This window comes from Diabrotica virgifera, chromosome 4 (genome assembly GCF_917563875.1).
Source record: "Diabrotica virgifera virgifera chromosome 4, PGI_DIABVI_V3a".
Taxonomy (NCBI): domain Eukaryota; kingdom Metazoa; phylum Arthropoda; class Insecta; order Coleoptera; family Chrysomelidae; genus Diabrotica; species Diabrotica virgifera.
Window position 1 is genome coordinate 46671531 of NC_065446.1, and position 22992 is coordinate 46694522.

The following is a 22992-nucleotide window of genomic DNA, read 5'->3' on the forward strand; positions in this document are numbered from 1 at the left end:
ATTTTTTATGACTCTGTAAGCATTGTCTATAAAATTGTACAATTCTCCATGATAATAAAGCATATTTCTATTCTAAGTTGTCTATTTCTTAAACCAAAGCATTGATTATTACTACGAAATATTATTTTGTAGAAGTTGTCAAACAAATAAAATATTTGGGAATTATTATTGATAATTTATTTATCAACATTAAAAACGATTTATTGATTACAGTTAATTTATTTAATGGAAATTAAGGTAATAATAATAATAATAATGTTTATTCAACACAAATATAACAATATACATAAAATAATAAACTATAAAATCTTCATGCGACTAAAAACATATCAAAGTGTAGATATAGTTAATAAGAATAAACATAGGAAGCCACAAGAAAATAAATTTGCACGTAGCTATAGCCCAAAGTAACTCCTGTTGTTTATCCAAATCTTCACTAGTCAAAAGCCTTTAAAGTAAAGTTCCAGCAGTTTTTCCTTTTTCTACATATATAAAATAGCTGGTGTTTGTTCCTAAAAACAAATACATAAATAAAAATTTTACGTTGTGTACCATAAAAATCATACAAATGTGGAAAGTACCACAAAAGTACAGTACACACTTGATACTCCGACATGCTCGGTAGTCTGACCTTTTGGTCCCATACCTGTCGGACTATCAAGGGACAACTGTATTTTAATATTAGGACAGTTATACCTATAAGGTTTAGGTTAGTTTAGTTAGTTTTATATAAGGGCAGTTGCCATAATAAGCCACAACAAAAAGGTATTAAAAGAAAAAGCTATAGACCTGAAATGGGAAGCTACTATGTTTAGTTTATATATAAATGAAAGTAAAACAAAATATATAGAGTGCACAAAGTAAAATCAACATGAACATCTGAAGGTAGAAAACCATACCTACGAATATGCCTCCCATTTTCACTACCCAGACTCAATAATAAATGACAACAACGCCAGTCAAGAAAAGCATGGATTCTTAGCAGCAATAAGTGATTTTATGCATACAAAGACTTGACGAAAAGTAAGTTACTAAGTCTAACGTTAGAATCTACAAAACAAATCTACACATTGCAGTGATGGTTTGTGGAGAATTAAAATGAACACGAGCTGGATAATACTAATGCAGAGCGCAGATATTGCTAGAATTGTAAAATCTCAAAGACTAAATTGGCTTGATCACTCAGAAAGAATGCAAGATAATCGAGCTGTACAAGTAATCCAGAGATGGAAGCCCCAAGGAAATAGAACAAGAGGAAGGGCCCATAAAAGATGGATAGACGATATAGAGGGAATCTTAAAACCATGAACATCAGAAAAGTATCTGGCAGGGCAGAATGTTGTTAAGCACACCAAGACTCACAAAGGGTTGTAGCACCATTAGAAAAATATTGAAGGACAGTTTAGGCTATATGCATTAAAACAGTGGTTCCCAACCTTTTATATCTGGCGACCCACCTTCTGATGTTTTTTCATATTCGCGACCCATCCCCCACCCATGATGATATATATGTACGTTATTCAGCTACTGTAAGAGCCACGCCGCGACCCACCTGAAATACTCTCGCGACCCACCGGTTGGGAAACGCTGCATTAAAACATGGTGAGCTTTGCATCTAACCATATTGTAATAAACTATATCTTAATATCTTGTACTTACATGGTCGAGAGAAGTCTCTTCATTATTTTCTTTACATTTCATCAGCTCTTCTCTTGCATTCTAGATCACCTTTTCTTTTTATTGCCTGCTTTGGTAACCCATGTTTTAGTTTGGAATATCTTTTTAAAGTGGCTGGCTTTCCTAATAATTAAGTTTGAATTATTACTTAGGTACATCTTTATTATTGTAGACATTTTTTAAAAACCTTATTAATTGAATTACTTACCACTTTTATACAATGTTTATTGCATATTCTTTCATATTTTAATTTTAGTTCTGTTCTCCTTATGGCTTTTACATATCCATTAATCCATTGTTCCCGACTTTGTTTTGTTCATAACTATTTACATTTATTTTTAAAAGATAATCTGTCAATTGTCAAATTGGTGTCAAATATTGAGATTTTAGTGACTTGGCAACGTTGGATCAAGTGTGCGAATTAAGGTTTCGTGATTTTCACAGATCCGATGTCCGACAGTACGATGATACGATAGAAATTTCAGAGAATTTCATTGGCTGAAAAGTGACAGATGGGTTTTCGTACGAAATTTAAAAGTCATCGGAAGAAGTTAAAATTATTTTAACTTTTGCACGAAAATCGGATGAATTTTGACACTGTTGACATTCTATCTTGAACGTCTTGATAACCTTACTTTTGTGAAGTGTTTATGTTTTTGATATATTGAAATGGAACAACAAAATCGTAATTATAAATGGATGTTGTTCTGAAACTATTTTCTTACGGCATTTTTGTAATTAACTATTTTTAATGAGAAATAAGCCACAATTTTAATAAAAAAAATGATTTTATTTTTTAGTAAAATTGTGGCTTATTTCCCATTAAAAACAGTTAATTATAAATGGATGTGATGGTTATATCCTCTTCAAACAGATAATTTGACGAATCCATGATGATACAAAAAGAATAAAATCGAAATAAAACTATCTATCTGTTCCTGTTCAATATCTAACAGCAAACATTTGTATCAAATATCAATCCATGGAATAATCTGACATATTACACAAATGTCAAAAAATTTCGGATACGACAATCAAATATAATCCTACGAAAAAATTTCGTATTTCGTGTCTTCGGATATCGGATCTGTGAAAATTAGCCTTAGGGCTTTTCATTCACAGTCATTTGTTTCGAGCTTCTGTCATGTGTCACATAATATTAATATATCTACGTCATACGTTATTGCTATATATACAATGATACAAACCAAAGACGTATGACGTAGATATATTAATATTATGTGACACATGACAGAAGCTCGAAACAAATGACAATCGATGAAAAGCCCTATAGGAAAGGCCAGAAAGAAATTAAAGTTTTAGTACACCCACTTCTGGGTTACTATTTGGTGGGGGAACTTACAAGGAACCCCGTTCCATGTGTTTACTTTTCTTGCAGCTGTAGATTTTTTTTTCAGTCAACAATCGGTTCTTTGTGTTTAGAAAGGATTATTAAGGCCCCGTCTCACCATCAAATAATTGACAGTTATTTGATCAAACTTGACAGTTAGTGACACAAAGTGACAGTTAGTATGTATAGTTTGTGTCACTAGTCAAGTTTGACTGTCAAGTTTGATCAAATAACTGTCAATTATTTGATGGTGAGACGGGGCCTTTACGGTACGGAGAGCCAGATGTTGGTGATTCTCTCAGGGACAGAATACCAAACGAAGAAATACGTCATAGAACAAAAACAATAAAAGCTATCGAAAAAATTGCGTTTCTAAAATGGAACAAGGCAAGACATGTAGCCAGATTTATTAGATAACCGATGGACAAAACTATTATTGTTGAGTGGAGGCCAAGAAAAGCATTACGGTTTATAGGTCCCAAATACGCATGTCCGTGTCAAAAACGTGCGGTCAACTGAACGGTAACACAGAAAACCAATGATCTCAAAGCGCGCATTAACACAACAATCAAACGCAAGAGTCTAGCGCCAGTGCAGCGTTTAACTTTCGGATGACCAAGCGGGGGAAACTGTGACCCCAGCGTATGTTTTTCTTTAATAAATTCAAAAGTATTTTCAATTTTTAACTCATTATTTTTTTATTTGACTTTAATATCATTCTACATATCCTCATATTTTGAAATAAAAAAAATTCCCTATATTTTACGAATAAAAAATATATTCTGAAGTTGATGTTTAGTAAAATAGCGTCTATTATGTGTAACTCCAAGTAGTTTTACGCTAATGACGTCGACTTTGCAAAGTAACAAGACACACTCAACATACACACTACACATGACACTAACTCATGTTGTGACTGGCTGAATGACATATAGTCCATGCCATAAAAAAAAATTTAAAAAAAATTCATTTTTTTGTTGTCATTTTTGACCTGGGGTCATTTTCCCCCCTTGGTCATCCGTGTAACAAAAAAAGGTTGGTCATCGGAAGGTTAACGCGCGTTTTATCAAAGCGAGCATTAGGCCCCGTTCTCATGACAAGCGCTTGACGTGCAATTGCAACTACATACGTTTTACTTGAGACCGTTCACATGCTAACGCGCGTTGGCATGTGAACGGTCTCAAGTAAAATATATGTAGTTGTTATTAAAACGCGCGTTAAGCGTCTGTTATGAGAACGGGGCCTTAGCATATGTACGTCCTACATAAAAATGTGTGTAGTTGTAAAGGAGCGTTATCAAAACGCGCGTGCTTGTCATGTGAACGTGCCTTTATAGTAATATAATCTTGAAACCTTTTATCTCTATTTATGGTGCTATTAGGTAATCTACTTAATCCACTAGACACCAATATGTTTAAAATTTTGCTCGTAATTGACCAAAAATTGAGTAATGGTAGAATGTGTTTATTACATTTGATTTCAAAAAGAATAAAATATTTTCAAAAATAGTTATGTTTTTAATAGAAATATAAAAATACAAAAATATAAAAACATTTTCTTTCAGCATAATCTTAAAAACTATAATTCAAAAATATGTCCATTAAATTTATGGATATAATGCATCCATAGAAAAATTTAATGCAGTTTGTTATTACACAAAATCTTTTCACAACTGCATTTATTCAATAAAATAATGGGCACGTTTTTTCTTCACCCTATATATAAATATATTTTATAAGTTATATTCTTCTACATCCCTCTTCATATTTGCTGCAAAAGATGTAGGGTCGTCTATTAAATTTTCCCAAACTTGATAATATTCGGCACTTGAAATGTTATAATTCGTGATATTTCTTGACTTCAAAAAGTTTTTCCATACCTAAAATAAAAAAATAGCAATTAATATATAAGCAAGTATAGATCTGTCAGTGAGTTCTTGCAAAGAAGTTTAACTCTGATTTATAGAATCAGCCACAGACATGTACCCATTACTAATATTTTTTTCCAATCTACTTGTTTCTAATATTGGTCCTTATCAAAGCTCTCGAAGGCTTATATTATTTCAACTTGAATAATACATTGATTGCTGACTTCTAGTTTCATTGCTATCCCTAAGAAAAACAACGCTAAATAATGTAATAAAGATCATAGAACAAGTTTAATAAGCCATACACTGAAATTATTTTAAAAATTATACACAACCGTATTTACAAAAAATTTGATCCTAGCCTTAAGAAGTAACACACAGTTTGGATTTCGCAATGGAGTGGGAACTTCTTCTTCTTCTTCTACGGCACTAAGAGTCCAAATTGAGCCTTAACCTCCTTTATTTTTTTCCTCCAGCCATTATTTGTCTGTGGCTGCTCTTCTCCATACATGGACTCCTAAAAGTGCTTATACGTAGCTGCTTACTGTGCTTTCCCAGCGCTCTCTTGGCTTTCCAACAGGTCTCTTTCCCTGCATTCTAGCGTTCAGTGCTCTTTTTGGTAGACTATCCTCTCCCATTCTTATCACATGTCCCGTCCGGCCCATTGCAATTTTTGTATTGTAATGAAGTCTGACAGGGGTGTTTCCTTATAAAGTTGATAAAGCTCGTTGTTGTATCGTATTCTGAAAATTCCGTTTTCCCTCACACGTCCTAGTATTTTCCTCAGTACTTTCTTTCGAATGGGTCAAGTTTGTTTTTGGATGTTTCTTTCAGCACCCATGCTTCACTGCCATAACATGCTATTGGCCGAATTAAGGTTTTATAGATTCTCATCTTTGTATTTCGGTGGACACTTTTAGACCGAAATATATGGAAGAGGGCAAAATATTCCAAAAATTCTCTTCAGTATTTCCCCATCTTCTGTTCCGTCGGCATATATTTCTACTCCCAGGTATGTAAACTTTCCAACCGTTTTAATGTCATCTTCATGTATGTTTTGTGGGACTACATTTCTTCTCGTCTGTATCATTATTTTTGTTTCCTCTGTGTTAAATTTCCAGACCTAGCCTTTTCGTTTGCGTTTTAACTCCGCGTATGTTTCCTGTGCTCTTGTTGATATTATACTTGTAATAGGGTCATTCCATATCAATTCAACACACCTAATATCAGCCCCCTCTTCAGATTTGGTTATAATTTGGAATACTCACAGTGGCTAATAAGAGAAACAAAAATACAAAATTTAAAATTTTTATCTCAAGCCGTTTCCGAAATATGGTTATGTAAAGTTTTCCAAAAAGGTCCAAAACACCCCGATCATACTTTATTGGAATGGTTGTAGAAGCTGACCTAATTGAGCTGGAATGCTGGGAGAGGTGTCATTTTGCAGCATTTTTAAAGCTCTTTACAGTGATATATACAGCATGATGCAACGATAAACACGTTTTTCTCAAACAAAAAAAAAATATATTTTGATTAAGTTTTTTTCCAAAAAGTACATAATTTAAAATTTTCATAATATTCCTACAAATACATAGTACTCTTGTTAATAAGATATAAAAATTTTATCATACTAGTGACATCATGCATCTGGGCGTGATGACGTAATCGATGATTTTTAAATGAGACTATAGGTCGTGTGTTAGCTCATTTGAAAGGTTATTTAATTCACTGTTCAGTAATATAAACAATAACATAATTATTTATACAGGGTGGCAAAAAAAGTTTTTTAAATTAAATTAATTGCCAAAAAAGAAGAATGTATGTAATTTATCTGTTTCTGGCAACAGTAAAATATATTTTAAATTAAATAAATTACATACATTCTTCTTTTTTGTCAATTAATTTAATTAAAAAAAAGTTTTTGCCACCCTCTATAAATAATTATATTATTGTTTATATTACTGAATAGAGAATTGAAAAACCTTTCAAATGAGCTAACACACGACCTATAGTCTCATTTAAAAATCATCGATTACGTCATCACGCCCAGATGGATGACGTCACTAGTATGATACATATGCCAAAAAAATACAATTTAAAAATAAAAATCGACCTGTTTCGGGATTTTTCCTTAAAGTTGCCAACTTGCGACATTACGAATTTATTCCTTTCATTTGCACCATACTGTATGTTTGAAATTTATTTTTTTTATGTTGAACCCATCACCATCCCATGATAAAATTTCTCTATGTTATTAACAACAGTACTATGTATTTATAGGAATATTATGAAAATTTTAAATTATGTACTTTTTGGAAAAAAACTTAATCAAAATATTTTTTTTTTTGTTTGAGAAAAACTTGTTTATCGTAGCATCATATATCACTGTAAAGAGCTTTAAAAATGCTGCAAAATGACACCTCTCTCAGCATTCTAGCTCAATCAGGTCAGCTTCTACAACCATTCCAATAAAGTATTGTCGCGGTGTTGTGGACCTTTTTGGAAAACTGTACATAACCATATTTCGGAAACGGCTTGAGATAAAAATTTAAAATTTTGTATTTTCTTCACCTAATCATCCACTATGAATACTCTAAATTTTAACAAAATCTAAAAAGGTAAGGAAAAAAATTAATTCAAAGTGTGTTGATTTGACCTGGAATAGCTCAATCATCGGCATAAGCGGCCAGTTGAACCGTTCTGTTAGTTAGTAAGTTTCTTCGTCCAGACTGCATTTGGCTAACCGCATACTTCAGTGCCAGGTTAAACAATGTTGGGGGCCAGTCCATCTCCCTGCTTCAGTCCCTGCGAGATTTGGATCGGGAACTAGGGAGGCTTTATTCGATTTTAACGTATTAACGCAACGCTGTTTGGACGCAAATAAAGATGTGTATGTCTGCTTTATAGATTATGAACAGACGTTTGACACAGTAGGGGACGACTAACTCATGACAATTTTGAAACAAAAACAAATAGAAAAGCAAGATATAAGAATAATAGAAAACTTATATTATAACCAGACAGCACACATAAAGATAGATAAAACAATATCAGAAAATATCAAAATTGAGAGAGGGGTACAGAATTGAAATAACTATGAAAAAGACGTGGCAGCCAGGATTATTGCAGGAAACAGGGCATATTACTCGTTAAGGACCCTACTTAAATCAAAAATACTCTCAAGACCAGCAAAAATAAGAGTATATAAGACAATAATTCGTCCCACAATAACGTACGGAAGCGAAACCTGGACTCTGAATCAGCGGGAAACAACAAAATTACTGGTACTTGAAAGAAAGATACTGCGGACTATCTATGGGCCTTGCAGAGAAGAGACAACAGGAGAATGGAGAAGAAGACACAATGATGAACTCCAGACAATATACGGAGATGAAAACATAGTACGCTACATTAAATCAAACAGAATACGATGGGCGGGTCACGTACTAAGATTAAGTGACGAAAGACTTCTAAACGCCACATTCTGGGAAAGGCCCGATGGAAAAAGGTCAGTTGGTCGCCCAAGAAAGAGATGGAAGGACGCAGTAGCCAGCGATCTACGCAAAATGGGAGTACAGCAATGGGAAATAGCTGCTCAGGACCGACAACAATGGAGGAAAATAGTAAACGCGGCCAAGACTCACATAGAGTTGTAGAGCCAAATGATGATGATGATGGGTACAGAAGGGTGTATTCTCTTTCCATTACTATTTAACTTGTATTCTGAAGTTATTATGCAAGCGGCACTGGACAACGAAATTGATGGCGTTATAGCAAACGGAATCACATTAATAACTTGAGATATGCGGATGACACCGTGTTAATGCTATAGAATATTGCTGAGAATAGTTCAAAAACTAACCAACTAACAAAATTATACGGAAGAGGAAGTTCTCGAGATTTTGCTTTACAGAAGAATCCTGAGAATGAATATTTACGTAGACAAAGTCACAAATGAAGGAAGCCTTGCAAAGACTTTTAAAAGAAGCAGATTTGAATGATGAAATAAATATACGAAAAATGCAATATGAGAGGCCCGTAATGAGAGGAACACAATACCAGCTTCTGTAGAATATCATGCAGGGAAAGATTTTAGGAAAGCGTAGAGTTGGAAGGAGACGAATGTCGTGGTTGCACAATCTCAGAGAGTGGTTTAATTTCTCGTCTAACCAGCTTTTTAGGGCTGCAGTAAACAGAGTTTAAATGAGGAGGTTTCAAGCAAAACCAAATAAATCCACTTTTTGTGAAAATTTCGTTAGTGGCCAATACCGGTTCATTTTGTTAAATTACACCATATATAATAATATATGTCCAAATACGAATAAATCCTACTGAATTTTAATGGTGATATTAATGTTTTCAAGCAAACCCGAATAAATCCACTTTTTGTTCAAAACCAAATAAATCCAAAAAATACGCATTTTCTACTTTATCTTCTTATGAAAATATTTCATTTGACCAATAGATGGTACTAGCGAGTTATTAGAGATGCGACGGTGTAATATGGGTGGTCAAAAATCCAACGTTTTATATTTGGACCGAAGATCAGGCGGGCATGGGCGCACCAGAAGTGTCATCTGCTTTGTTCGATTACCTAAAATCTTTGGAACTGGATAATATAACTCAGATTAGACTATTCTGCAATGGATGTGGCGGCCAGAACAAAAATTCCCATTTGATTCATATGTTAATGTTTTGGTTGTTAAAGTATTCTCCTGATAATATCACAAAAGTTTGTATTACCTATCCAGTAAGAGGTCATAGTTTTATGCCAGCAGATAGAGTTTTTGGGCGGCTTGAAAAAATATTTAGAAAGAATCCAACTATTATATCTAAAAAAAATATATTGGTTATTATGCACAAGTCGGAAGTGTACAAAAGTCTTAGGACAAGACTGTAAAATTTTTGATATCAAGGAATTTCAAAATTACCTTAACAAGATTGTTGGAATATCAGACTTAAAAAGAATCTGTTTGGAAAAGACACAAATTCAAAAAAACTAAAGAAATTAAAATTTTAATTTCATGCTTTCAGCATGATCGATTGCAACCTGCGAAGTGCCATTCCACCAAAGAAGATAAAAAATGTTCAACAACTTATGGAAAAACAATTTGTGGAAAACAAAAACAAAACAACAGGAGTGGAAAAGTGACGAAACCTTTTTGAGGTACACGAATCTTTTGTGTGAAGTTGAAGATACTGAGGAAGTACCTCAGGAAGAAGAAGAAGAGCTAAGAAATGAGTGTGACTGTCGAGAAGAGGAGTTTGCACTTCATATTTAAATGCACTATTAGATGTGCTTTGAGTCTACTAAATGCCTTATGCTTTTGATTTTTGTATTAGTAATAAAAATAATACTTTTGTTAATTCTTGCTAATAAAGTTGTGAGCAAAATGAAATAAATCTAGTTATTTCAAGCAAAATCAAATAAATCCACTTTTGTTTAAATTTTCTTTTGCACTAAATATCACTTTTTTAAAATTTATATTGTAGGAAAAGTTTTATTGTGACTTCTCTAATAGTATTTGCGAACAAGGTAAACAAAAAAATAATTACTCTATGCATCCCAGAAAAATCCTATTTTTTCAAAAATCCCTTTTAGTGGATTTATTCGGTTTTGCTTTAAACCTCCTCAAATAATTATGAAAATCGCCAACCTTCGAGAGACGCCTTCGAAGAAGAATAAATTGCCTGAAGATTCTGGTTTATTGGGGTAATAAGACACATACTTAAATTAAAAAATAAGCATACAAAAAACTTAAAATGTAGTAAAAAAACTTCTGATGTATAATTATAATAAAATTTAAATGATTCAAAAGGATTAAAAATTTCAGGACATTTTCGGTCTTATCAGACCATCATCAGTGAAAACATGTTAATAATATTTAGAAAGGATTCATAACCCATTACATGTTAAAAATCTTAAAGTTTAAAAATGTTGTGATACGAGGTCAACCTTGGAGATTTCACTTGGAGGGAGTATCCTGGTTCCTGCTTGAAAGAAGGACATTACAGCCCTATGGAAGATACCAGCCAAGTAAAATAGAATAAGGCCGAAAACGTTCTGAAATTTTTAATCCTTTTTGGAGAATTTAAATTTTATAATAAATAGGTAAATGCCATTAAAAATCAGAAGTTTTTTGCTTCGTTGTTGTTTTTTTTAACTATAGCATAAAGCTAACCACTGGAATTGTTTCTTTTATTATTTAAATAAGCATACATTTTGAATAGATCCCATCATGTATTAATACTTTTAAATATAATTTACAAAATTAAGAAAGTTAACCTTCGTCGGGCGGCATAGGTACAATTATTGTAACTTTTGAGTTTTCAAATCGTGATAACTTTTTTTTTCAAAGAGGTAGATACTTTAACTTTTGTGGCATCTCTACATTTATCCAGTAGATTATGTGAGCCAAATATAACAAAAAAATCAAATAACTCCTACCCCCATAAACGACGGCATAGGTACATTTGTACCTTGTACATTTTTTTAATAAATAATTAAAAAAAAAAAACAATACATTTTGTATTTAAAATGATAGCTTATTTGAATCAAAATACAAAAATGAATGTTACTGTGGACTTTCGCAACACAAACATATCGTTTTAGGCCGATGCCACATTATGCGTTTTGACCGGATGCGGTGAAAACGCATCCGTTTCCAACGCAACCGGACCGACCTGTCACACTATGCGTTTAGTCTGGTGCAGTTTGTAAGCGCGTACCGATGACTCAAAACGCATCCGTTTCCAACGCAACCGGATCGATCTGTCACACTATGCGTTTTCACCGGATGCGGCGGAAACGCATCCGGTCAAAACGCATAATGTGGCATCGACCTTAGACAAAGAATGTTCGTCACACTCAGGTAAAAAACATACTACACAAGTATTTCTCGTTTTATGCTATTTTTCCGTTCGTTTCGATAAACATGACAACTTCCAGTTAAAGGAGTAGATCTACGAAGCTGTGAGATACTTGAGGAGGAGTATCTACATCAAATACATACTCTGTTTCGACCAAGGACCGTTTATACAGCACTACGAAGAAAATGACTCCTCATCATCATCCGGTTTTTACTTTGAGAGTGAAATGAAGGCAACCAAATATCTTTAGAATAATCCTTCAAAAATTTCCTGCGTTAGTCCTTTGTTTTTTGTAATGGATTATGCTCTCGATATATAATGTAGCATGCTAAGCCAGTGATATTATAAAAAAAGGCCAAAGGCCAACGCAATGTTCGACATAAAAGTCTGGGTGAGTGTACGGTCAAATACTCACCCAGCATTTTATCCATGTTATCAATCCCGCTTTGGTTTTATTGTAATAATGAATTATTTCTGGCTTCGCTACTTCTTCTACTTTTCCTTCATCTACTTCCTGTCATATGCATAAGAGTAATACTACTTCTTTGTTTTTCTTTGGCACATATAAGATCATACAGTAGCATCATGACTGTACGCAAAATGTGTGGAAAACCAGTTCTTTTCTTGATTCCTTGCATATTGGTGGGTAGAAATCTCTTATTTCTTCTAACTGTGCCTACTAGCCCTATTAACGTCATGTGCCACGATTTCAAGAATTTAGCGAATTCAATACTGGCAAAAAAGTTATTTGTGGTAACATTCTGCCCGTTACCTTTATAAGGCGTGATCAAATCGTTCACCAACGTTAACTTGTCGGGAACCATATGCTATTTTTCGAATATAAAGATGATCTTGTACGAGATAAGCGTTTGATGCATCACAAGCTAAAAATATTTTGATCCCATATTTAGCGAGTTTGGAAGGTACTGTGTAAAATTTGTACGGCCTCTAAATGGAAACGATTGTTAGTCGCTGGTTATGCATTGGGATGGTTTGGAGCCTTGTTGCAAATTTTTATTCAGCGTTGTCTAGATATCTCGTATAAATGCTATTTTATCGGTTTTCTTTTGTGTTCTTTGCGGGTATTTTCGTTGTCAAAGCATATACATCTAGCAAGAAGTACAAGACATTGCTGCATCTATTAGTGGCAGATACTTATAATCCACACCTCACACAAGTTTTGTTTGTTATTTATTTGTACACCTCTGTTGTATCCATGAGAATGAGATCTATGTTTCCAATTATACAATACAATGCTACTATTCCTAGAATTTGTTTACGACCACTATTTTCAAGTGTATTGTTATAGTAATTTCAATAATTTACGATAGATAAGAGCGGTCACATCATAGCGGCTTCTAATCTTTGTTTGTAAATCCGTACAAGAACAAATTACCCAATATTATTATTTATTTATTGCAATATTCAACAATTTTTTAATAGTTATGCTACTAATAAATAATATTATCTGAAAATTAACATATATTTCCCTTTAGATTAACGAATTTTAAAGAAAATAATATAACAGGTACAATAAATTGTACCTATGCCGTCTGTTAACGGTTTAAAATTATGCCGCTCGACAAAGGTTAAACTGACAAAATAATATATGTCAAAAAACAAAAATTTAAAACTTCTAACCTGATCGTCGTTATTTTGAGAGTTTAATTTATTTCCCAAGTTGCCTTCCATAAACAGTTGTACAACATAAAGCAAATAATAGTATGTGTACATTTTATCACCATCTACCGCCTAAAAAAATTATTTTTTAATTAAATAAGAACAAAATATAAAATAAAAATTACATGAAAAACAAATATGTACAGGGTTATTCATTATATTTTGACCCCCCTGTAAACTGCTTCATTTACAGAATTAGAAAAAAATGTAAAATACAAAAGTTATTCGATTTTTAAAATATGATTTTTGACATATACAACATACTAATGACGTCATCCATCTGGGCGTGATGACGTAATCGACTACTTTTTTAAATGAGAATAGGGGGCGTGTGCTAGCTCATTTGAAAGGTAAATCAATTCTCTATTCATTAATATAAACATTAAGATAATTATTTATACAGGATGTCCAAAAAAAATTTTTTTGAATTAAATTAATTGACACTAAAAGAAGAATGTATGTAATTTATTTAATTTAAAATACATTTTACTGCTGTTAGAAAACAAATAAAAGTTTATTGCACAAATAAACATTGATTTTTGCTTAAATTCAATGTTCAAACTGCCAAGAGGCAGATGGGTGGCAGTTTGAACATTGAAATTAAGTGAAAAGTAATGTTTATTTGTTCAATAAACATTTATTTCTGTTTTATGACAGCAGTAGAATGTATTTTGAATTAAATAAATTACATACATTCTTCTTTTTGTGCCAATTAATTTAATTAAATTTTTTTTTGGCCACCCTGTATAATTAATCATGTTAATGTTTACATTACTGAATAGGGAATTGAATAAACTTTCAAATGAGCTAGCACTCGACCCCCATTTCCCATTTAAAAAAATAGTCGATTACGTCATCACGCCCCAATCGATGACGTCACTAGTACGATATGTATGTCAAAAAATTATAATTTAAAAATCGAATAACTTTTGTATTTTACATTTTTTTCTAATTCTGTAAATAAAGCAGTTTACAGGGGGGGTCAAAATATAGTGAATAACCCTGTACATATTTAAGAAATTAAAAAAAAAATACAAAATTACAAAGATGAAATATACACAAAACAAAGAATCAAAGAGAAACCAATAAATTATAAAAAAAATATTGCATTAAACACAGGTCGATTTGCACTCGCAGTACACACAATGTGAAGTGTCTCAAATTATTTGCAATATAGCTTAGATTAGTAAGTCTGTCGGTAGAAGATCTCTTGGTAACCAGAAATAACCATGTTCGATGGTCATCTTTTAAACACTGATTATTATCTAACTCGTCTAAACGACCAAACTTTCTGTTAAATACTGGCGAGATTCCTTTGGTCACGTTGAGGTCTTAGACGATTGAGGTATGGAGACATAAACTCATTGAAATCAAGGAATTATCTGTTTTAATGTTGTTGCAGGGTTCTTAACTCTTTAGTGTCATTTAAGCTAGCATATAGTTCAAGATGATATGTATGGAAAACTTTTGGTTTTTCTTCTGGCAGTTTCTTAATCTGATATATCACATAATTTATTTTTTTAAGTTCATAAGAACTTCCCACTGTAGTTAAAATTTAGAAGAAAGGCACTCTTGTATATTATAGCCAGATCTAATTCTGGATTTGATGCAGGGATTAAGAATTAAATTGATCTTTTGCAAACACTTTTCACCCCTTCTGGGCGAAAAACACACAAATCAAATTTTGTTATAAACATAGATGTAGAGTATCTCAGTATACATAAAGATTTTTTAGAAGTCAGTGTGGAAATGTGTACGAGGCTAAATGATGCCTTTATCTACAATGTAGTACATTGAATGTACCTAATACACTGCGCGTCAGAGAAAACGTGCACTCCAAAAAATGGGTCATTTTTGATGTCTTATATCTCCTAAACCTGTTGTCCGATTTAAGTAATTTTTGAAGTTATAATTCTTTAGGCGCGATTGAGAGTAACATTTCATAATGCTGCGCGCATGCGCACTCAGACAGTATGGCGTTTAGTTGCTAAATCTTTTAAGTTATGTATAAATAATATATCAGTGCAAGAAGAGGTGTGAAAAGAATATATTAGTGTTTTTAGTAAATTTATTTATTATAATTTTTGTGTCTTTGGATTTGTCTTCCTCAGGAGTAAGATGAATATCATTAAAACATTTTATTGTATATTTATTATACTTCACCTTGTCTGTTTGTTACCGTGAATTGTCATTAGGTACGTCCGAGTCCGAACCGATACAGACACAGTCCTCGTAGCGTATTTGGTATAGCATTCGGCTAGAGATCGAGAGGTCTTAAGTTCGAATCCGGAGCAATCTTATACTTTTTTTATTTTTTCTTTAAGCGGTAAGCATAAAATTAGTTTGGTGTTTAAAAATTAAAACAAACTGCTTAAAGTATATTATTTATTTTTAAGAAATCATATAATAGAAGTAGAACTCCTTACGTGTGTACAAAGTACACACACATTCTTTTTTAATATGTTATAGTCTTATTCTTTGACAATACCGCTGTAATAATATCGTTGCTAAACAGGTAAATTTTCATTATATACCGGGTGTACGAATCAAACTGTGTTTTTTTCTCAATGTTCGCAACACCCTGTGGAATATTCTGGCATTTATAAAATACTAATAATTTCTAAAGCGATATTGTTAAAGAATAACGCTATAACATATTAAAAACATTACTTAAATCGGACAACAGGTTTAGGAGATACGAGACATAAAAAATTACCCGTTTTTTGGGGTGCCCGTTTTCTCTGACGGGCAGAGTAAAATAAAGATATATTTAATAGTTTAAAACAAAAAAATGATCAAGAATATCATTTCCAGATGTGAAAATGCTACTTTAAGTTGTATAACAATTTTATTGCTGAAAAAGTGAAAAGGAACTGATACACATACTGACATACAAATTTATAACATAAAGATAAATATTAATTAAATCAATGATCTACATAAAACAAATACATCTTGATTTATTTCCATAAAAATAGATATGTGTTGTTACTCACCTGAAACGATATTATGTGTTTACTACAACATTTTATAGGAAATATACTTGATTTGTATTGACTATCTTCATAAAATATTAGCGAATTTAAATTACTTGGAAAAAATAATGTAAAACCATTTTCATCCCTTATATCAATAGGTGTAATATTTAATTGTGCCAAGCTTTTCCCTAAAAATAATGTGATTAACTGATTTGATACAAAATCAAGTGTTTTTATACAGTGTAGGAACATGAAAATACATAATGGAATAACCTGATGAGTTTTAAATATACTCCATGCATGTGTAGAACAATGATGGATTTGGAATAATAGTTAATTGTATTACCAATACGCTGAATTGTAGAGCTTAGATCTACAGTAAAGGAATGTATCAAAAAGGATATGTAAAAAAGGAAAAACAACACCTAGGAATATATGGCTTGATAGTAATCTGATGAAGTATAACTAAAGGAACCAAATTCACACATTAATGAAACTTATAACTTTCATTGGATTTGTATTCTCAAACGCTATAACTTCATAGTATACTAATGGAGCCAGAGTTTAGACACTTACAGATGCCATGTGTAAGAAATTTAAAGGTAAAATGTGTCCAGGTCATTGCAGAACTTATTGGGTGAAGAACTTAAAGCACAAAATATTTAAAAAAATAAGTAGGTAGTGATTTGTTATTTTAAATTACTATTCAACTTCATTTTTTATTTATTTTCTTTAATTTATTAAAATAATTATCAATATAAATTTAACTATTTCTTTAAAATTACAATAGAGTATCCAATTTTTCCTTGAAGAATGAAAAATCATAAGCATATGAGACGAAAAATAAGACCTATCAAATCAATCAAATTCAATTGGATTCTTGCTTATACTAAAAGAAACCCATGTACCATGTTTCAAGACTCTAGCACTTTCCTTCATGAAAAAGAAAAGATATAAGAATATGTAAAGAAGAAGACCTCTTACACCAAATTCAATAGGATCTTCCTTACATCAAGATTGACCTGGTTACCTAATTACAAATCTCTAGGACCTTTCTTTCAATAGATATTGCATAGATGGATATACAGATAGGCAAAGACACAATTTCAATAAGGGACAGTTTCCCTTTAATAATCCTTCTTCATTTTTAAGTGCTGTCTCCCAATTGAAGGGTTTGGTGCAATAACAGTCATGCTGTTAGAAAAAATCTAACATTTTATCCTTTTCTGTGATAACTTGATGAAAAATTTTGCAACACAACTTTCCACTCGTAAGTGCCTCGAGGAAGATAATAATGCATATGTATTTTTTTTTATTTAAAAAAAATTTATTGTGGAATTTATGGCTTTGGTGAGAACCAATCAGCATTAAAATTGTTAGAAATATATATTTTGAACATAACAAGTAAATAAAAATATTATAAAATAAAAATTTGGTTTAAATTCGTATTTAAATTCATATTGTTAGATTTAATCTAATCACGCTACTGCTTACACAGAAGTGAGCGCAACTGTTCCCGGGTTAATAATTACCACTTAATAATAATTTATAGAATTATATCAACCAAGAAGAAGAAATTATAAAAAATGAAAGAGTTCAATAAGTGAATATGCAATTCATTTTTATAATAAAATTATCGGAAAGTTACACAATTTGTATCTCAATTGAAAATTATCGCAGTGTAAGACTGCGTTATGAGCAACGAACTGTCAATGCTGATGGAATAGGCATGAAGAAAATTAATGCCGCCAACATACAAGAGAGAGGTCCTAGAGAGACAGAGAATTTTTCAGGTAAAATTTGACAGGCCATGTAATTCCAGTTGCCTATATCAACTTAAATCGGGAAAATATACCTCATATTTTGTTAACTTTATTAACTTAACTTAATTTTTAAATACTGCCTATCAGCCCTGATACCAAGTTAAAAAAATATGAGGTCCATTTCTCCGATTTAAATTGATATATTATAGGGCCTGTCAAATTTTACCTGACAAATTCTCTGTCTCTCTCTCTTGTATGTTGGCGTCAATCTTACTTCACTATTTGAATGGGACGGGGCCATTCCATCCGTATTGACAGCTCATTGGTTATGAGACAAATAGATCTCATATTACAACTAACAATTGGCTGCGTCGATGGTGTTATAACGTACAGTAACAAAAGTTCACTACTGGACATAATATATGACACATAATGCACTCAACATAAGTTTATAAATATCTCTAAACACAGAGAAGGTGTTAAATAATAAACTGATTTTATGTTGGATCTCAACTTGAGATTTTTCTCTAGCCTGCTTGTAGCAGTCTTCACTTCACAAAATAAAACAACTTACCCAGATAATAATCTTCTCTATTCCAATAAGAAAACGATAGACAATCATTTCTGTTAATATTTTGTCTTAGACTTTTGAGTGAACCTTCACTTAACACAATTCCACTGTCAACTGTATTATAGGGTAATTTCCAAAATTCTACAGTATGCCCTATATAATATTTATATTCTGGATTAAGTGGAGCCAACAGGTACCTCAAATTTTCCATTATCACAAAAGTATATTCACTTGCAATCAAGATCCAGTTATAGCTTTCTACATCTTGTAGAGTTTGGCAAAGTTTTGCCCAAGAAGAGTTTTTATTATCCCTCTTTAAAGGAATACTTTTGGTTCTTTGAACATTAACAAACTTAATTGCATTGCAACCTTTTGCCCATGTTGATTGGATATGTTTCTCGTATTTGTTTTGTTTCAACAGTATTATACATAAAATTTTAACTTTCTTAAAAAGCAAGTCAGACTCTAGCGTCCCCTTAATATTACGATTATTTTTGTACCTCAATATATCCCATGACATACTTCTTTTCAAAAAGCCTTGTTTTTTGAACCATATCTTATAATATGCCTTCGATGATGATTTGTCTACCTGAGTATATAATTTAGTTAGTAATATCCCTAATAAGAGTCCTACAAAAAAGATGCAGAGCCTGCAATAAAAATGTACCATAATATTTAAATGTACCAAATTAAAGAGAAAATTGACATTGTATTTTGTATATGTTTCATTTGTTTACATATTGAGGTTATAACAATTTCATTCCGTCAAAATCATGTCAAAATGAATATTCTTTTTTATCGTTTGCCGTAGCCAGCCACAGTATAGAAACAACAACCCTTTTGTAGAAGAATAATGGTGCTAACTTCACGAAACCTATCAACTATTCAGTCACAAAAAATAAAATTTGTAAATTTTGAATTCTATGGTTGAAAATATTCTCATAAAATAAAATTTGAAAAAAATTTGGTTACCAATTTGAAAATGGATCAAAGTTTTTACTCAGATTCAACTTTCTGCTCATTTATTGAAGACAACGAAAACGAAAAACGAGAAATACCAAATGAATTATCCATTCAATATATTTTCGATAAAATTCAGTCTCATTTGCAAGGTAAACACTTGTTAGGTAATGTTATAATATTGAAGTACATGAAGGCTATATCAAAAATAAAAGCAAGAGCTCTTGATGGTAAAAAGACGGTGGCATCTTTAGAAAAGATTTTACAACATGTTTACAACAAGAATACTATGTTTAGGGACAAATCAATCAACTACGACAAATTAGGTAGGCCTACAAACCAACAAGATCTAACAATTAATTCTTTTGTACAAGATGGAAAAATTCAGGACAGTGCTAAACATTGTTTAAAACCCTTTCAATTGGAATGTATGAATAATGAAGAATCCTTATCCTTTAAAACAAATATGTTATCCAACCAACATTTTATTTCATCTTACTCAAATAGTGAAAACAATATAGGGGAATCAAATGCTACTTTGGATAAAGCACTTACATCACACACATTATTTCCACCACAAGCAAGCATTAAAGACATTTTACATTATGATCAAACCATTTCTGCTCCAGATTCAACGAATAATATCCTTTCTAGGCCAATGCAGTTAAAAACTAGCACAAAATCAAGAATATCTTGTGAGATGCATAAAAATCCTAATGGTATGACAAAAGATTCAAATAGTAAGGATATTGTTGGGGAAAATAACAAAAACATTGAAGATCTGCTGAAGAATGTTACGAAATATTCTTCAAGTTGGATGAATTTATCTAACACTAGTATACAATCCAATTATGTGAATCAACAAAGTTCCTTTTTAAAAAGTGTCAAATATGAAGAATGTCAGCAATATTATGACATGCTAGGTGAGACTATAGAAAAACAATTGGTTCCTCAATTAATATCAGAAGATTTAGGTGAATTACAAATAAGAACATCACTCCAACAAAGTATTGCCACATGTCAAGAAATCTCAAGGAATTTTCAAGAAAGACGTTTAATAAATGCCTCTTCAAACTCCTTGGCTGAAGAGGAATTGGTTGATTTCAGTCATTTAGATTGGAGAATAATTTAAAATTTAGTAATAAGTTCAATATGATGTTCCTTTAATGACATATCTTAAGAAAACTTTTGTAAATATCTTGATTGATCAAAAATATAAAGGGTGATTCGTGATTCATTTAGAGGTACATTTTTTGGTGGTAATTTAATGGGAGATCGTAAATGAATCGTATCACCTAACGACTTGTGTTTTTATTCATTATTGTTTGACATTTCATCCTGAAAAGACTCAGCTTATTCTCAGAAAATTATTCAGAAAACTCAGTAATTATTCACCTTTATTATGAAAATAGGCGTTCAATGAGGAATGTGTTTCGTGTGCGCTTATGGTCCACATAATTGTTTGCCAATGAGGCCCATTTTTTTTGGCTTAATTGGGATGTGAATAAACAAAATGCTCATATTTGTGTTGATGAGCAACCCGAACTAGGTTCAATAGTTGCCATTACATTCAGAAAAGAACAACTGTGTGGTGTGGTTTATAGGCCGGTGGAATAGTCGGTTCATATGTCTTTAAAACAGAGGCCGGCCAGAATGTTACTGTGAATGGAAGCCGTTATCGCACCATGATAACGGAATATTTGGTGCCAGAAATTGAAGCTCGTAGTTTCGATGACATTTGGCTCCAAAAATATGGCGCCAATTGCCATACAGACCGTGAAAGTATGCATGGCTTTACTGCGAAAACGATTCGGTGAGCAATTTACTTCACGCTTCAGACCAGTGAATTGGCCACATATATCCTATGACATCACACCGCTAGACGTTTTGTTTTGGGACTACCTAAAGTCCAAAGTTTACGCGGATATACCAGCTACGATTGAGGCATTGGATGCCAATACATATTACTAGAGTCATTGGTCAAATACCAATCGAAATGCTCGAACGCGTCATCGAAAATTGTAACTTTAGAATGGACCATCTTAACCGCAGCCACGGTCAACATTTGAAAGAAATTATCTTTAAGAAGTAATTGTAAAGAATGATTATTTTGTATGACAATAAAGATTTTCAAATAAAATTCATTTTTTTCATTGTTTTTTCTTTTTGAAAAAAGAACCTATAAATGAATCACCCTTTATAAACAGCTGTAACAATCATAATTCATCACTATTATAATTTCTCTTAAGAGCAGGCTACATATCAGTGCGTTATCAAGAAGGAAATTGCGTTCCAAGATGGCAGCTTTAATTTTGAATATTTTGTTGAGTTATTTTGCGACACATATACGTAATAGGTATAGTAAAGAATGGCGACACAGAACCCAATTTGAGATATATGTTAGTATGGTGTATTTCACGAATATACGTCAGTGGCGTAACTAGTCTGACCTGCGCCCCAATGCAAGTATTCCTCATTCCTCATGCGCCCCTATTCCCAGACTTATTCCTCCCCCCCACACAACCTCCTACGAAACTAACGTACTTTCTATATTTCTCCGTACTTTCAGGGGATACTATTTCAGTACACACGACATTGTACAAGCAATATCCAATCAGAGAACAATTATTCCAAGAAATATAACAGTAATTTTATTAATTATTAAAAAACATTATTATTCAAAAAATTAATTGAAAGTAAATTTAAGGGGCTATCCTAGTGTAAAAGTACGAAATTCACATACTTTTTTGTTAATTTCTAAAATAAAAAGAATAGGACTGGATCCCGCGTATGAAAAAAAGTTGATTAATAGCAACCTGAAAATTTGTTAATAGCTTAAGGGTGTCTAGTCGGACAAACTTTGATATGTGGAAACACTGGAATAGGGGAAGTTGTAATTGTGGAACCGGTTAAAAATTTGGAATGGTCAGACCACGAAAACGTCACATGTATTTTGTCCGACAGAACTTCCAATTGATTTGTTACCCTTTCATTAAACTCTCATGCAAAAATCAGACTGCTATTTATCACCTGTCATAATTCCTGCCATTTGACATATTCTACGTGTTCCACTCATTATAATTCCCAGTTGGTGATTAATAACAGCCTGATTTTTGGATCAGAGTTTAATGAAAGGGTAACAAATCACTTGGAAGTACTGTCGGACAAAATACATGCGACGTTTTTGTGGTCTGACCGTTCTAAATTTTTACCCTGTTCCACAATTAAAACTTCCCCTGTTCCAGTGTTCCTATATATCAAAGTTTGTCCGACTA

At 32.3% G+C, this 22992-nt stretch overlaps 1 protein-coding gene and 1 long non-coding RNA gene across 3 annotated transcripts; both read right to left on the reverse strand.

The window, feature by feature from the left end:
* Nucleotides 1-241: 241 nt before the first annotated feature.
* LOC126883023 (uncharacterized) lies at nt 242-2081 on the reverse strand. Its single transcript, XR_007697460.1, has 3 exons — nt 1886-2081; nt 1660-1800; nt 242-512 (listed from the first exon to the last, which is right to left on the reverse strand). It is a non-coding gene; the product is annotated as an uncharacterized LOC126883023 (long non-coding RNA).
* A 2443-nt stretch (nt 2082-4524) lies between these two features.
* LOC126883024 (glycoprotein-N-acetylgalactosamine 3-beta-galactosyltransferase 1-like) lies at nt 4525-19531 on the reverse strand. Of its 2 annotated transcripts, XR_007697461.1 has the most exons (5): nt 18761-19531; nt 16442-16611; nt 13407-13517; nt 9639-9727; nt 4761-4907 (listed from the first exon to the last, which is right to left on the reverse strand). XR_007697461.1 is itself a non-coding variant. In XM_050648206.1 (4 exons), exons 1-4 carry the CDS (start codon nt 19425-19427, stop codon nt 4761-4763), a joined length of 1095 nt encoding a protein of 364 aa, XP_050504163.1. In that variant the 5' UTR covers nt 19428-19528; the 3' UTR covers nt 4525-4760. The 2 variants fall into 2 exon arrangements, 1 of the variants encoding a protein (XP_050504163.1); XM_050648206.1 differs by lacking the exon at nt 9639-9727 and having other exon boundaries at nt 4525-4907; nt 18761-19528.
* Between the last annotated feature and the right edge of the window lie 3461 nt (nt 19532-22992).